The 16,845-nt window shown below is 44.9% G+C and overlaps 2 protein-coding genes across 6 annotated transcripts in view; one reads left to right on the forward strand and one right to left on the reverse strand.

Annotated features, from left to right (window-relative positions):
• The window catches only part of kidins220a (kinase D-interacting substrate 220a), a 29,768-nt gene extending 16,399 nt beyond the window's left edge, over positions 1-13,369 (forward strand). For 4 of the 5 annotated variants that reach the window (XM_085932811.1, XM_085932813.1, XM_085932812.1 and 1 more), the window contains exons 24-31: positions 4,368-4,546; positions 5,787-6,001; positions 6,358-6,474; positions 9,622-9,738; positions 9,846-9,944; positions 10,786-11,007; positions 11,416-11,637; positions 11,815-13,369. In XM_085932811.1, the coding sequence (XP_085788937.1) occupies positions 4,368-4,546; positions 5,787-6,001; positions 6,358-6,474; positions 9,622-9,738; positions 9,846-9,944; positions 10,786-11,007; positions 11,416-11,637; positions 11,815-12,600 (1,957 nt within the window). In that variant the 3' untranslated portion in view covers positions 12,601-13,369. Of the gene's footprint in view, positions 1-4,367; positions 4,547-5,786; positions 6,002-6,357; positions 6,475-6,825; positions 6,886-8,248; positions 8,282-9,621; positions 9,739-9,845; positions 9,945-10,785; positions 11,008-11,415; positions 11,638-11,814 lie in introns of all 5 variants that reach the window. The other variant, XM_085932815.1, reaches the window with a different exon arrangement.
• A 1,409-nt stretch (positions 13,370-14,778) lies between these two features.
• id2a (inhibitor of DNA binding 2a) lies at positions 14,779-16,775 on the reverse strand. Its single transcript, XM_085932816.1, has 3 exons — positions 16,248-16,775; positions 16,096-16,157; positions 14,779-15,486 (listed from the first exon to the last, which is right to left on the reverse strand). Exons 1-2 carry the CDS (start codon positions 16,617-16,619, stop codon positions 16,101-16,103), a joined length of 429 nt encoding a protein of 142 aa, XP_085788942.1. The 5' UTR covers positions 16,620-16,775; the 3' UTR covers positions 14,779-15,486; positions 16,096-16,100.
• Between the last annotated feature and the right edge of the window lie 70 nt (positions 16,776-16,845).

Below are 16,845 nucleotides of genomic sequence, written 5' to 3' on the forward strand. Positions count from 1 at the left end.
ATATCTGACCTGGCCTATTTGCCTTTCATGACCTCGTCATTTTATATCGGCTTTAAAAGCAGCTTTTGAACCCTGGCGTCATTCCGCTAGTGAGGATTTATCAATCAGATTTGGCGATGGCTGAACGGCATTTAATAGTCATGATAGATTTTATAACAGAGGTTTGTTAGAAGTGAAACGTTTTTCAACGCATTTGTTTAGCGACATTATTGTCCGTTCTTGGCTAGCTGTGTTCAATACTTATTTGTTTATCGACAGTCCCATCCTTATCTGGAACACAAGGCTCCCTCATTGACTTGAGGATTATCATTTTAGCTTGAGCTTAACTTTTTTTTTTTTTTTTTTTTGGGCAATAATGCTTCACTTTTGGGATTTTTGGTGCATAAACAGACTTTGTCTTTAACTGCACCTCTTAGCTATCAACTGGTCTGTTCTATCGATCAAACAACCACATGCAGCCTTGTGAACTCTACAGTGAAATTAGTGCCCTCCAAATTGTGCATAAATCACGAAGCTGAGGTTTTGTGTTTTTGCTGTTTCTCAAGAAATTAAACTATGTGCGGATTTTTTTTTTTTTTTGGGGGAGGGTGGTCTGGAAAAAGCGTCTCTGTTTCAAGGCTACATATGAGTTTAATCACTGATTGGGAGAACCACGGCGTCCCGAGTCTTCCTCACCGAGAGGCCGCCCGCTTTATCAGCCTGTTGTGTTTCCCATTAGTGTTTGTGGCTTATGTGGGGATGCACAAGTCCAGCTCAGTGGAAGAGAGCTTCACTCAGTCTGACGAAACCCAATGTATATTCAAACCAGACATGGCCACAAGTCAGGGAAAGCAACGTGTCCGCATTACTTGAAGCATTTGATTCAAATCAAGAAAATTTGCCGGATTTATGGGAGACAAATAACACGGCACCGTCTAAAGTGAAAACATATTTATGCTCTCTCCCCCTTCGTCTGACATTGCGGTAGCTGGAGATATGTATTATTAGTCTTTGCCAGCCGGCTTGCCCGTAGATCTGTTGTTTTCCTCGAGAGGGCCCCGCTTGCTTTATCCAGACAAGGTGCCAGGGGCTGCAACAATGCCCGGCAGAGGAATGCGACGACCCCGGGCCTGGTTAACTTCTTCACCCACGCGCTGTTGCATTGGTCGTTGAGCTTCTGACATCGCCGCTCTTGAGCTGCTCAAACACAATGCACATTGTCTGTTCTGTAGGCATCCCCTCTCAGTCTTTGGACCCCTTTATGGAAATGTTTGGCTGCGGGACCACCTCTTTGTGTGCGCATGTTGTCTGTTAGCACAGAGGGCAGCTGTAAAGCAAAGTCAAGTGGCACATTCATGCTTCCAGCTTCTAAAGAGCACGGAAGGGATGGAGAGATGAATTCTGTTCATTCCCGGCAGCGTGTGGGAGGCTGAGCGCAGAAGAAAGCCTGTACTCCACTCAGCTTTTGGACTTATTAGCATTTGGATAAGCTCCGAAAGCTCCCAATGGCCGAGCCACACAGAGAGCGGTCGGACCTGAGAGCCTGTACTGCCGCGGTCATAAGCCGGGGTCCTCGTCAATGAGCCCTATTGTGTTGCCATGACTGCTGGGATGCTTCATGGCTTCCATCTCACTCGTCAGCTTAAAAGTATCAAACCCCCGTTTCGTCGGCGCTCCCGACAAAAGCGTCCTACTTGTCGTTTGGCGAATCGATTGTTGATAAGAACGCCTTTGTTGCTTCATCCGTTGGCTGTGCGAATGACTCACTGAAGTGAGTTGTGTTCATTGCCTGATGCCAAGGTTAACGACTCAGCCGTTAGTTATCAGCAAAGGACGCCATTTGATGTGGTTAAACCCAATTGTCATTTTTACTGGGTATTGGTCACCCTTTAACGCCATTCCAGCACTTCCCCTGCTTTTGGCTCTGTATCCTTTCTCTTGATCAAACGCCTACTGATTGGCTCGCTCTTCTCTGTCGCAATGAACTGCCATGAGTGTTCAGCTGGGACTGTCAGAACCGAACTTCCGACTTTTTTTTTCTCTTCTTCCCCTTTCCATCTGTCTAAAGTGCTTTTTCTTGGGCATTCCTCACCATCTTCGTTCTTATCTTTGGAACAAATGTCATCTTACAGTACATTTCTCAGTTTCCAAGGAGAAGACGATCTTTCACCGTAAAAATATGAACCATGGTAGCTAATATCCCACTAATAAACAGCTTGATTGTCTGTGGCCGCACTATGAAGAGAGTGAGAGAGTCCCTGGCTCCTGTTGGTCTGTGTCTGCGTACCGCTAATAAACATCACTAAGCCCGCTGGAAATGTGGGAAAACAGACTTCTCTCAGTCTGTACACGGGTTAGTACAGTTCATGGGAAAACCAAGCAAATACACAAACGTACATGAGCTCATGCCTTCTATTATCATTTCCCGTCCTTGCAGTCCGGTTGTCTGCTTTTGATAGCCAATCACGAAATGTGTCGCAAACATCGTACCGTCTTCTTCCAGGTGAGCAAGGTTCTATCTATTTACCAACATGCTGCTTAGTTGACCTTTTGGGTCCGGCACGTTTTAATGGGAGAAAACACTGAGAAGGCTTTGTCCTCTAGAGCCCAGCTGTGTGTCCTCAAGTGTTCACAGCACTTATTCTTATATCTCTGTCTCTGCGTTTTTATGGATAATTAACAAGGCATGTCTTTAAGTGGGCCAACAAAGTTTTGATTGTTTGCCATGACAACACATTGCTTCACTGTCTGTTTTACTCTTAAAGAATGTTCCTAACTTGGACATTCTCTTCCACTTGCGCATCTTGCCAGACTTGCACATTTGGTTGGAGACGTCCTGCATCCACAAGGTCACAGGTTTGTGCCCCCGCAACAGCAGATGAGTCCATCACCAGCCATCTGTGCTGTCAAAATGTCCTTGAACAGAAAGGTGGACCCCTACCTGCCCGTTTGCCCATAAACTGGCTGGATTTTAAAAGCAATGAAAAGTCAAAAGTGGCTATGAATGAACTTTTGTGCCCTCCACCCATCACTCAACTATGAAACGTTTACCGCTTTGGAATTCCTCCAGGCTGATGGAGCTATTTCCACCAGTGCGTTAACTGGATTATCATAGCTGCGAGTTTGATTATTCGCTAACAATGTGTTGTGTTGAGCCCTCGCCAGATGCTGACCTCCCCCTGACTTTGTGAGAGTGCTGCCTCGATGGTAGCCATCATTGAATAAAGTCACGCATAGGCCGGCCTGTGTTCATTGGCAACACCAGATGAGACTCTGGGCAAAAAATAAATCGAAACAGAAGAAAAAAAACTGACTGGCTGTTCCACGTGAGCTTGTTTATTCCGAGAAAGGATTTCTTTATGAAATGGAGGTCCAAAGCACTACTATAGAGGTTGATTACCATCCGTGGCCACCCTGTAGCTCCGCCCCTGAACATACCAGTATGTGCAAGGATGGAATTGTATGCGCTGAGTCCACATGTGAGATGGAGACAACGATTAAAAAAAAAAAAAAAGCCCAATTCCCTTCTTGAGTCTCCATGTGGATCTGATAAGAGCGTCACATTGTGTTGATGAACGGCTCTTGTCACAAGTCGTTCTGAGATTCATATTTCCAGGTCTGAATGATCCAATTAACTGATTTATTGGTCAGTATTGTAGCTATGCGCTACAAAATTGTCAAAATGTAAAATCCACTTTATATTTTCAGATGTTGTTGCCGCTTGTCAACATTCCTCTCAAAACATGTCACATGAATTCCTTTCATCTGACCTTCTCAACTAAAATCTTGCCTCGTGTTATAAACAAGAATTGAACTTCGACACAGTAATGTAACTACCCCAGAACATACTGTTTATGACGAGCTTGAGATAACAAACATCATGTTAACTGTAGCGCTGCACCATGACGCGCTTCCGTCTGCTGCTTGGTAAATTGCCCCGATTGTCATCTTCTCAGGTTTCCTCCTCTGCTCACAGAAGATAACGTGCCTGACTCTATCTGTCCTTGAACATCCACCTCCTTATGCTGTCTTGTCTTTTCTAAATCTGGTTATCTCGACCCTCTGATGAGAGCTCTGATGATGACCGTTACATACCGTATCGCTTCCATCTTGCTATTTCCTCTTACTTTCCCACCAGACAACGTTCTGCCTCTTACACCGTATATTCAGTATTGAGACATTCCGCAGCTCTTAATTCCTCACACTATTCAACTTGACAAAGTTTCCAGCATGGCGTCCATTTTATTGTTTTGTTTCAGTATGAATTAAACAATGCTCATAAATTCATACTTGGCTAGTGTTAAATAACTTGAAAACCTGTACAATCCGTACCAATAAGTTTTTATTTATATTGTCATTTTTGAATGTCTGCACTTTTCCCTCTGAAGGCTGTCCAAGAATATTCCCACCACCAAGGATGTGGAACCGCTGCTGGAGATTGACGGCGACATCCGCAGCTTTGAGGTGTTCCTCTCCTCCCGAACGCCAGTCCTCACTGCCAGAGATGTGGAAATGTTCCTTCCCTGCACCGTAAATTTGGACCCCAAACTTCGAGAGATCATAGCAGGTATGAACACAAGTAGTGCAGTTGGCACTTTTGTTTCCACTTTAATTCCTAATTCAGATGGGTAAAAAAAAAAAAGTAATATTCAAAAATAACTAGCAATATACTAAATTACTATTCGTAACTTGCGTATAATTTTTTCTTCAATTTTGTCGACATTGCAACAACAACAATCCTTAACACACAGTGCTCACAAATACTTGTTCTCACCAAATTCGAGCATTCGTGCGGCACAAACACTATTAAAACTATTAAGATAGGAGCCAGAGTGGCGCCGCACTTTTCATGCCATGCGTCAGTGTACGTGTACGTTCAGCCCATTTGAGAGTGTCAATGACGCCTAGTGTGAAGTTGCTGCATCATCGTGAGGAGACCACAGGAAAACACACACACACAAAGTCTGTCCTAATGCTGAGTCATGCATTGGACCAAATTAAAGGAACTCCTAAAAATAGCCAGTCAAAGCAGGTTTTCACCTCTATACGTTTCCTTATGCGGAGGAAGGTCATCTCATCTCGTTCCATCCTCTCAACGTGTGTGCAGCCGTTTATTTGGGGCCCGGTGGTCAGTCAGTGGGCAGCACTGTCACTGATACCCGCCCATGGGCCTGACTCACATCATAAGGCCCCCATTGTGTTCACAGACTGCTTTGGGTCTCACTCAGTGTGTCATTCAGCCACCACTTGTATAACCAGGAGACATTCTGGTGCCTTCTGTTTCTGGCTTCGACTTTCTTGCCAGCGACACAGAGCTACTCTGTTTCTGTCGCTGGCCTTGTTTAACTTCACTTTAGGGAGGTTCCCCCACCAATTCTCCTACTCGGCGCCTACTCGGATTGATTGCGGAATACAATTGCGGCACAGTTCGGTTATGCCTATGAGTTCCCATGGTCTTGTGTTGTGTATTTGCTTGCCAAAATGATCACGTGGCGTGCATATAAAAAAAAAAAACCCAACAACCCAGAATGTCAACAAGGCTGCTTCCTTGAAAGCAAAATTGTAAATATCAAAGTCTAAATGGAATTCACTGTTGAAGGTTGTTGTTCTCTCTTTATTTCAAACATTCCCCCCTAAATTGGTTTCCTCTATTCATTTACTCGGCACAGATGACGAAATAAAGCAAAATTATTGATGCGTGGGTAGCATCTGAAGACCCTTTATAGTCATCGCCAGAGATATGATCATGGGCGTCACACACAAACAATTCCCTCTCTCTTCCCCCGTGATTCTCTCTTTTCTTTTAGATGTGCGTGCAGCCAGGGAGCAGATGCACGTGGGAGGGGTGACGTATCCCACAATGCCCTTGCAGGAGGCGGTGGTGCCCCGTCCACAGCCGGGATACGGCCAGCACACGGCCGCCTGTTCCCCGGCTGGCTCCTTTGCCGGTTCCTTGCCGCCTCAGCCTCACAGTGCCTACTTCAGTGGGATGACTGGTCCTCAGCACCCCTTCTACAACCGAGTAAGACAAGTTGGTCCGTCAATAAAATAATGTAGAGGTGATGGATAGTCCCCCACAACCACTCCCAACACATGCCTCAATTTTGCTTCATGCCTCATTTTCCATCCATCACGACAATCCTATTTTTGTTTTATTTTTCCGCACCCAACATGAGAATGATCAAGTTTTTTTTTGTTTTGTTTTTTAATAGCAGGAATGGGCAATTGACAAAATGGGTTTATCAAGATTTTTTTAGTAAAATATTTTACATACAAGTTATACATAAGCAATAAGTTGCCCATCCCTGCTTTGTAGCATTATTTATTTTGATCCCTCCTATGATTTTCATCTGACCTCCTCTCCTCCTGCCTCCTTAGCCTTATTTCCCCCAACATGTGTATCACCTGCCAAGGCATTACCCCCATCATGCCCCCTCATCCTTGCACCCTTCCATTAAGCATCCTGCTCACCCCAAGGACATCACCGGTGGACTTGTAAGTACGGACTCGAAAATCAGATTTATTATTTTCTTGATGTCAATCATGTCAGTTGGTTAGTGAGAAGATGAATCCGTTTTTATTGCTGTCACACACACACACATCCCAAAAAAACACATTTGTGATTATCTACTGTAGCTCTTTTTGTACGTGTCTTTCACCTGCTCACTCCTCCCCATCCTATCCCCTTAATTCTTCTTCTCGGTGTATCGATATCACACGTCCCCTCTCGATAAAACTTGCAAGTCCTCGACGGTTACATGGAGACAAAACGTCCATCAAGTCCTTTAGACTCAACCTCTGCACAATCCTTTTTTTTTTTTTTTTTCTATTCTGTGTCCACGTCAGGACGTTATAGCAGAAGATGCGAGAGAAGGCCTCCACACCTGTCCCTCTGACCCCGCCATGGTAACCAAATAAACCAGCAAGCAAAGCCGCTCTGACGGTTTTTGCAAATCCGTAGCTTGTTATTACTACTAATTTGCTCGCCGATGAACTTGCAAAACCTCAAGCATGCTGAACATTGCATGCTTTGTTAGTCTCTCAAACATGCTCTTTGGGCGCATGTGTCGTAGAAGTTATTGGACTCCTCGTCGCCGCACACCGATCGTCTTTGACTGAGACCTTTAACACAGAGGAAGCATTCTGCTCAACGTGTCATAAGGAGGACGCATGAGACACTCCGACGTCCGCGCATTCAAAGAGAGCAGCTTCTGTTGGAACAAACGAGCGATAACACTTCTCGCCCGCTCGGCAAAGCCACTTATCAGGCTGCCGCCAGCAAGCGTTTAAAAGGAGCGTCACTATATGAAAGATTTGAATATAGAGCACTGAGAATGTTCCTTCTCTGTCTATCTTTCCCATTCCACCTCCATCTGCCTCTTGCTCTTTTGTCCCGTCTCCACCGCTTGTGTTAAATGCCCTCGGTTTCATCCTTCGCTCCGGCTTTTCCGATGCTCATCTTATCCCTTCCCGCAAATCTGTGAATGTGTGCGTGCACACGGCCGGCCTCATTTATGTGGAATTCTTTGGCTATGTAAGCGGGCCCCAACCCAGTATAATTGCCAAGCTTATAGAAGTGTGAATGTGGATTTCTCTGTCTACAGGGATTATCATCAGAGCAACTGGCAACACACACACACACTCAGTCACACACACACACACACGCATAGTGACAATGAACCTAGCGCTGTTCAAGCTTATCTCCTTACCAAGACGCTTCCGCTCCTGCAGAGCTCTGTTTCCTCTTCCCCATCCTTCTTGCCCTGCCCTGAGCTCAGCCCGGCTGTAATTATAGTCTTATCACACACACACCCTGGTTCACACAAACATACACTTTGACATACTCACTGATATTTGCACGTTTTTTTTTTGTGTGTGTGTGTGTGTGTGTGTGTGTGTGTTCCGAATTGAAGGCCGTGCTTAAATTGATACCTCTGCTTCTCTTCAACTTGGTTTCTAATCTGTCTTGGGTGTAAAATGTGCTGGCTGGAAAGATTATGACCCCAGAAGCTATGAAAACAAAATCGCCTTGTGTAATAACTCTACCTCCATTAGCCTCGCCTCTTCCGATCTGGCTTGGATGGAAATGGGCTGCCGCCTTGACTGGTTCCCTCTCGCTCCTTCCTTCATGTTGTGCTTTAGTGCCTTTTTTTCCATTTCTACCTCTGCCTTCTCTTACCTCTTTCCACAGGTGCCACCCTGGCCTTATGTCTTTGTATTTATTTGCCTGACCATATGTCCGTCTGCTATTTTTTGTCTCCTTATCAAGCTTTTAAGGTCACTGCCTTACAAATCAAAGCAGGTACATTGTTGGTTTCATTGTTTTTTTCCCCCCACTCTGCGGTGGGGTTGCAACGGTAAGACAGTTGTACAGTATGAAAACTTGATGCAAAACAGTTCTTAAGCATTTTGAGGTACTTCTTATCACCGATTCTCATCATATTATTTTAATAGTATAGATAAAGTGAGTCTTATAGAATTTATGTAATGTAGTTATGCAATGCAATTATTTAGATATTTATAAAGTCCACTAGTGTAATTTAATTTTAATTCAATTCCAGCATTTATTTTGATTTATTTCTTGAAATTGTAATCTTATTTTGATTACCTTTGTGTCTCACTATCCAATAATTAGTTGGTATATTGACTGATTTATTTCAGATTTTCTTCAACATTTAATGGACAACACTTTTGAAATGTCCAGATTATCTTTGTTCATTTCCCCAATAACTGATTTGATCAATTCACATTTATCATCCCAAATTTTTAGAACTACTTTGAACTCCACAATGAAGTGTAGTTAAACATCTTTTATTTTTTGACAAAGTTGCATCATGCACATGAAGCATGATATCCATCAGTGTTCATACAGATTGTGAAACCAGTGTACCGCTGCAACCCTAATCTGCATCCAAGCAGACATTCAACTAACACTTAGACCGTCTTATCAATATCATGCATGATGTACAATCAGATAATAATTAAAAAAAAAAAACACGCACTGTCTCCTAGTCGCACTAACAGTTTCACACAAGTAGCAGTAGTTCTCCTCCCTTCCGCCGTACGATATTATATTTGTTGTTTCGTCCCCTTCTAACACCACTCACAATATGATTAAGTGCCACGTTCCTCTGTCCAGGAATCAAAAACAAAACCTGGGTGGGCATGAGAGCGGTAAACACAGGTTGTAGAAAGTTAAAGAGAGTAGTGAGTCCATACTGGGCGATGAGTGGAAAGAAAAGAACGAAGAGTTGTGGTTTTCAAGTAGACAGTGGGATGATTTTCTTGACACATCAAGAGTGATGCCAAAGCTTGGACTAACTGCTCAACGACCACCACTCAGACTCCCAGTCTCCATCCCTTAAGTATGCCACGTGCAATTTATGAGCTTGTACAGCATATACATACTAAAAAAGAACAAAGTGGTCTCGCTGTTTGGATAGGTTGGCAGCTTTGTTTGCTCTTCCCCTTAATTTGTGTGACTGACAGAGGGAGTTAGTGTGCGCAATTCTGACCACAGGCCGGCGTGTTTCTACCCTCCACAGAGATCCATTTTTTTTCCCCCCCTCATGCACTAACAGAGTGCACTAACATGTAGGACGCCATGAATGTGTTCTTATTTCTGAGTGCGTGTTTTGGTAGGCCTCCCCAGCCGTCCTCCTCAGCTCCATGAGTACCGATGCAGTGTGTGAGTTCCTGAAACAGATCGAAGGAATCGACGGCAGCATGCTGCGTCAGTACACCTCCACCATCAAGAAGGTGCGCTTGTCAATAACGTTTTCAAGTCGACGTGCGGTCGTCTTTATTTCCTACATTTCTCATCTTTTAATCTGTTGAAATGAATCCATTTTCTTCCGACGTTGCAGGCTAATATAAACGGACGTGTGCTGGCGCAATGCAACCTGGATGAGCTGAAGAAAGAGATGGATATGAACTTTGGTGACTGGCAGCTCTTCAGGGGAATGGTGAGGCCCTAGTTGTCACTCCCATTGGGCATAGCACCTGTACTTTGTCATGAGAGCCAATACAAGAATTGTAAAAAAAATGTCCCAGTTTCTATGGACACGTTCTTAGATTATTCCAATATGTTTATTATCGTGTTTGAGCAGTTCCAAAAATGATGCAATGCTGACCTTTGACCCATCCCGTTTTTTGTTGTTTTTATTGTTAAAAGATTTGCACCAATGCAAGTGTGATTTAAAAAGAGTAGCAAGATTGGATGGAACTTCCGGGCAAGTGTTTTTTTTGTTGGTTTTTTTTCATAAAGAACAATAACAATATAATAGTCTCATGTCATCAGTGAGCTATTTTAAAAACAGGCCTGCTGTCTTTTTGTGTTTCACAGTAATTTATTGCTTATGTTTTTCAAAGCGAAGAGAACCTTAAAAAATAACCGCGTATTAAATCACTATTGTAATATTGAAGACTCCAATTTGATTATTGTTTTTTAGAATACCCAGACACACGTAGCAGCCTCCCTATTAACAAACCAGTCGTGTTTTTAGCAGACATCTGATGCTGAGCTCACATCAGAGCAGCTGGAAAGTGCTGCGTCCTTACAGCTTCATGCACTAAACCAGTGTTGTGTTGCCAGGACGCAGCCAGCTCAGCCATCTGCTCGAAGATGGCCGACTGATATCTGGATGAAGGGAGGTCATTGTCAGGGATGAGTGGACTCCCATAAGGAGCAGCTCAAAGTTCCCCTCCTTGCTTGCGTGTGATTTCCTGCTGTTGCCTTGTAACATGTTTGTTTGCATGATCTCACTTGTGAGTCTGTGTCGAGTTAACAAAAATCTTCTTCCCAAGGTGATGGAACAACGGCACGCCGAAAGCCAAGCTGTGCTTGAGGACGAGTCGCGAGCTGCGAGCGAGCAGGGCAACAGCGTGTTCAACGGAGGAGAGCCCGCCAAGCGCTTGGTGGGGGCCCAGAGGGAAGCGGGGACCTTCAACCTCAACTTGAGCTTTGAGGAGCTGAGCGGAGCAGGACTCGAAGAGCCCCCGAAACCAAGTAGCATCTCACAGTGGCCGGTTAGTCCTCGCCCTGCCGACTGTTCATATACTACAACCGCAAGATATGACCTGGTGCAGAATGTACATTTTGTAATTGAGAAAAGCCGGTGTAAGCATATTTAAATGGGGCATAGGCGTAAGGACGTGCTCTTAAAAAGTGTCACAAAGCCACAAGGTCATCTTCACGCACCTTATTCATCTAGTGGAGTGAGAAAAGAGCACAGCAGAGGAAGTCAGTGGTTTAAAAAAAAAAAAAAAGCACACACAAGGGGCCTCATGGTTGTTATTTTCACCTTCAGCCTGGTTTTGCAAAATCTCAGACACATCAGCAAACTCTGAAACTATTTTTTTTCCACACACTTGTATTAGTTCAAATTCAACTCGCTCAATTATGTCGTGGCGTTTTTTCTTTGTCTTGTCGCCCAGGTGGCGAGTCTCCGCACCACAAGCATGTCCAGCCTCAACTCGCAAGAATCAGCCAACAACATCTGCAGGTTGACCGACAGGCAGCAGGCCGAGTATCACGACGCTTACCAGGAGTACATCGCTCAGATGGCCCAGCTGGACGTGGCGGGCGGCGCCAAGGAGAGGCCGGGGCAGCACCAGCCTTCGACCTTCCTTCAGGCTGCCAGCTCGGACGACAAAGTGGTGGGTGGACTGTCACAAGTTCAGTTGCCTTGGGAAACACTTTTTGAATGACTAACTTTGTGTATTTTGGCATCAAATGCTAAAAAAAAAAAAAAAAATCTCTCTCTCCAGAGACCTTCCGTCCAACCGCTTCTGTATATTTTCATGTTCTCATTGAACTCTTTGCCCACTTCCCAGGCGAAGGAAGGAGCAGACCAAGATGGCCGCAAGCCCTTCGTCAAGAGAGTTTCCAAGGTGACTGAGGCCACAGAGGTGCCCTCGGGGGCTGATGCCCAGCTCCTCGATCCCATCAGCGAGGAGGATGAGAAGCCGGACCACAACACGAGCTCCAGAAACAACGCGACCGAGACGCGCCTCCGCAAGCTGTCCAGCGATGATGACTCAAGCCCGGAGGAGGCTGACAACACCACGCCGCTCCTCCAAAAAGAAGCAAAAGCCAAGTTCTCACACTTCCTCACCAAAGGGCTTTTGAATCGGAAGGAGTCCAGCGATAACTTCCCAGAGGAGGCGGCGGGAGAACCCGGCTTGGAGAGGGCGGCAGCGAGGTCAGGTGTGATGGAGCTGGAGCTGGAGGGCCTGGTCAAGAAGCGAGGCGTTCTCCCCAGTAGCCTGAGCTGCCTGCAGGACGCCGCCGTGGCCCGCATGTCCATCTGCTCCGAAGCGGCGTCCGAGGCCAGCCTGATGGCGAGCAGCCCGGACGAAGGGTGGCCTCCCGGCGGGATAGGCAACCTCAACCGCAGCGAGAGCAACACCACGCTCAACAACAACACCAACGACGCCAACTCCAACACCAACAACAGCAGCTGCCAACAACAAGAGTTCGACATTTCCCCCTCTGGCGTCTCGCCTTCCGTCATCATCGCACCGGGCAGCGGCAACACCACCGTCACCACCGCCACCGTCCACCACAACCAGAACCTGCGCTCCATCAACCTGGGAGATGAAAGGGAGAGCGTCCTTTAAGATTCTTTCCAGTTATGATTCAGTGATCGTTTTTTGCTAATCAATGAATTCATTTGCGGAGTGACTTTTCTAATTTTGATGGTTATATTCAACAATAATAATGCGACAGGCTCAGTCACCCAAGCATCTAATTCGAGTGTTTCATATTTACATGTCAATTGTAAATTAGCTTAACAATTCTCAATTTGTACTCATTATCCCTTAATGTGGCTTATTTAATACCAAACTTCGCTGCCTTGGTGACGAAACCACGTTGCGACACGTTACCGTGCGTGCGCCCTGTCTCGTGAAGCTTTTTGGGACCATCTCCAAAGCAAAAACGATAAAATCTGTGATTCCGTTTTGCCATTTATTGTGTTTAACTGAGACGCAATGTGCAACTTTTGACTTACAAAGTGCAATGTAAAGCCGCTTTATTTCGAGCCTTGGTCATGTGACGTGTCATAGAATGTAATCTGTTAGGATGGGATTATAGAACCTGTTGCTTGTTAATGGTAATATTGTACTTTAAAACAAAGGTGTCAAACTCTTTTAACGTTCCAATTTTGACCATGATAAAAAAAAAAAAAAACATTGGTTAATCAGAAGCTCAGCTGCACTGGGTTTGTTTATGAACCAAAGCATGTGGCGTGATCATGCTCCTTAATTGCCCCTGCTAGTTTTTCGTGGGCCACGTCTGACGGTTGGAGTTTGACACCCGGGCTTTAAAGTATCATTAGAAAAAAAAAAAAAAAAGTCTAAATTAGGAATGGATTATAGTGCAGTTGTTGTGACATTGTGGCGCTTGTTACCTAGAGATGATTTGTGGAGTGGTGAAATGTTACATGTCGAATGTTTCGTTTGCTGGTATCGACATTTACTCAGTGGTCATGTGGAGTAGTGGACTATTCTGTCAAAGGTATTTGCATGCACTCCAAGGTTCTTCTATATAATGTTCTGTCTGCTAAACCTTGTCAAATTGTTTCATTATTTAAATCAATACACTTTTCTTCTGGATGTTCCAATCACTAGAATGACGTTTTTCTTTCCCCCCCCCCCCCCCCCCCTCAATGCAGGACAATCTGATCTTTCAAACTTACCTTTGCTGAAAAATATTAAGTTGCCGTTAAGATCGTCCGATAGATGGCGCACTTTCCCTTCTAACGGTACTGCACGTTGGCTTGCTGCCCAAATGCTGGCTGTCAACTGTCTCAGTGACTCCCTCCCACCTTCTGAACGGGGTACATGCAGGGTTCTTTTGAGGACACTAATAAGGTACTTTGATGATTTTTTAAGCACCTTAGCAGTAATTTATCACTTACAAGTTTCCACATCTTTTTTCATCTCTGGCTTTCCTGTTTGGGGGATTGCATGTAGTCTACGTGTTTGTGCGGGCTTTTACTACACTCCATAAACATACATGCGAGTTCATTGAAGACTCGAAATTCTTCACGGGTGTGAGGGTAAATGTTTGCCCATATGTGAGCCGCAACTGCCGAGTTCAAAGTGTACATTACCTTTTGGATTGTGGATATACATAATCCTAATAAGTCATCTGACAAGTCCCATAAAGTGAGCCCGTTTTTAAGTATCATATTGAACACTTCAGTATGTCTGCAACAAAGCATTCAAGTGGTTCATTTTTACTCAATTTGATTGCAACTGTCTCATTTGCCTAGTCAAAGATACATTTTCATAATTGTGTACTATTTCCCCCCCCTCCTTATACATCTATTCCTCCCAACCGACAGCCCTTTTAGCTTTAATGTCTCGGCCTGTCACGCTAAGCCATCGAATCCTATTTATTCTACATGGCACCCAAGGAAGTAAAAGTGCAGTCAGCGCGCCCTACATAAGCGTTTTATGCAACCGTGGGCCCTGAGGTGCTGTTCGCCTAGTCTTCGCACCATTCTGGGTCACATAGTAATGGTTGGAACAAGTTTTTTTTGTTTTTTTAAAGGAATTTTGATAGTATGCACGTGTCTTAAGCGCAGCAAAGAGTTGTGGCCAGGATTCTCTTTCCGGCTATTTTGGTCATAGCCGTATTACATTTATGAAAAATTCATGTACATGAGGTTTTGTGAGTTGAGCATTTTCAGACTATGTTGTGGGTCGCATGAATTGCTTTGGTGCACCCCGCAGAACCACAAGCCACAGGTTTCCCCACCATCAACCCCCCCCAACAAAATGAAAGCATGCTAAGGTTGCTTTTGTGATTTATTTTGTATAAAAAGGTACAATTTACATTACTTTTATAAAAAGTTTCAGCATAAGTACAACATTACACTTTTTTGCAGAAATGACTGCAACTATACAAGATAAACTCTCAAGAAGAGTTCACAAGGTGTCATTCTTTTTTTCACTTTTCTTTTAAACGTCCAGTCCTTCATGTGCCAACAATCCTGACAATACAAGACTAAACTTATTTTTTTCGCATTTTTTTTTTTTTTTTTTTACAGTAAATAACCAAGTTCCCACCTCCGCAAAAAAAGCGAAGACTTCAACAAAGTAATGGAGGACAAGAGGAGGAAGGCGAGGGAGGGAAATAATAATAATCAGCCTCGTGACAATAATCTCATTTTTTCTCCCACAACTGGGAATATAACGCGCCTTCCATTTCAAGAAAGGACTTACAAATAATAATTAAAAAAAAATCTTGAGTTAAATAATAATAATGCGGGAAAAATGCACATCACATCATAAAGATTGTCCCATAGTAAGCACAAAGTCTCTCGTGATGGAGGGAGGAAAAAATAATCCATCAGGCCTGGAGGAGGACAGAGGTTGTTGGATTTTTTTTTTATGTTTCTTGGGGTTTTTTTTTTTTAGGAAGGGGGAGGAAGCCCTGCATGCTCCCCAGGTCCTGTGAGATATATTTTTTTTTTTTAACTTCTCTTGACCAAACACCTGCAAAAGATTGAGAGAAAAAGAAAGAGAGGCGTGTTTAGAAAAAGGCAAACAGGGCAGAGAGAAAGATCGGACAGACTGGCGCCAGGGAGGAAGCCGCATACTTTTTTTTAACATTTAACCAAACACTCCCAATACTAAGCAAACCCTGCACTCCAGATGTACACACACATACACACAAGTTTAGCCTCCAATCTGGGGAAGAATCATCGTAATTGCCGCTCAGCTGGCGCCTACCCACTTCTTGTACCAATTATGTGCAGACATAGTAGCGAGCAATCCAAAACAGCCATTATTTTCCTCTTTACAGATGCCCTTCATTATAGATACGAGAGGCAAGAAGACGCTCCTGTCAACTGCTACTTTATTAACCCCTAAACAGCCTGTGCAAGTGGACATATTGCACGCGTGACTGCAGCAATGCTTTTAATGCACGAAAAAGTAAGCATATGGTACGGTTGGGATCCTCGCTGACAGGATGCGCAAGCATATTGGGACGTGATCGGAACAAATGTTGTTGGTGATTGGGTTGCAAGGGGGGGGGGGAGAAAAAAAAAACCCTTGGACTTGGCCGGCATGCGTGAGCAGACAGGAGTCCAGACTACTCACCGCCTTTAGCGATGCAGAGTCCGGCTGTCATCTGTCGTCAGCTCGGATGGCAACTCGGGAGACTGAAAACAAACAAACAGAAAGCGAGCGCACCAAATGTTATTTACGCGTCATGCGTCATAACGCAAACGGGCTGGGGAGCGGGGTTGTACCTGTAGCGAGAGGATGCTGATGTCCGTGTTGAGGGTGGTCAGCGGGGTCCGGGATGCAGCCGGGGGAGGAGCCCCCTGGCCCGGCCGCGCGGGGTGATGCAGGCTGGTTCCCAGCGCGACGTTGGAGTCGAGCGCAATCTGCAGGTCCAGGATGTAATCGATGACGTGCTGCAGGATTTCCATCTTGCTGACGTTCTTGTTCTGCGGGATGCTGGGCACCAGCTCCTTGAGCTTGGAGTAGCAGTCGTTCATGTTGTACAGCAGGCTCAGCGGGTCGTCCACGGGGGTCTTGCTCCGCGACAGACCCAACGAATGCTCCGACAACGCGGCGGTGTTTTTCCGGAAGGACCGAACGGGGCTTATTGCTTTCATTTTTTTTCTTTCCCCCCAAGTTAAATTTAAGTATCACGCGAGTTTTTTTCTCGTGTGTTGCTTCTTTTAAGTCCAGTGTTGTCAGGCGGTGGTTGTTCCGACTGGATTAATAGAGCGGCAGTTTGCTTTATATAGACGGCAGGTCGACCGCGAGATGGAGGCGGAACCAAGATGCCGATTGGGCCGAGCTGATGTGTCATTCCAAGAGCGCTCGTTATTCTATTGG

This window comes from Syngnathus leptorhynchus, chromosome 15 (genome assembly GCF_054491065.1).
Source record: "Syngnathus leptorhynchus isolate UIUO chromosome 15, UIUO_Slep, whole genome shotgun sequence".
NCBI classification, from domain to species: Eukaryota; Metazoa; Chordata; class Actinopteri; order Syngnathiformes; family Syngnathidae; genus Syngnathus; species Syngnathus leptorhynchus.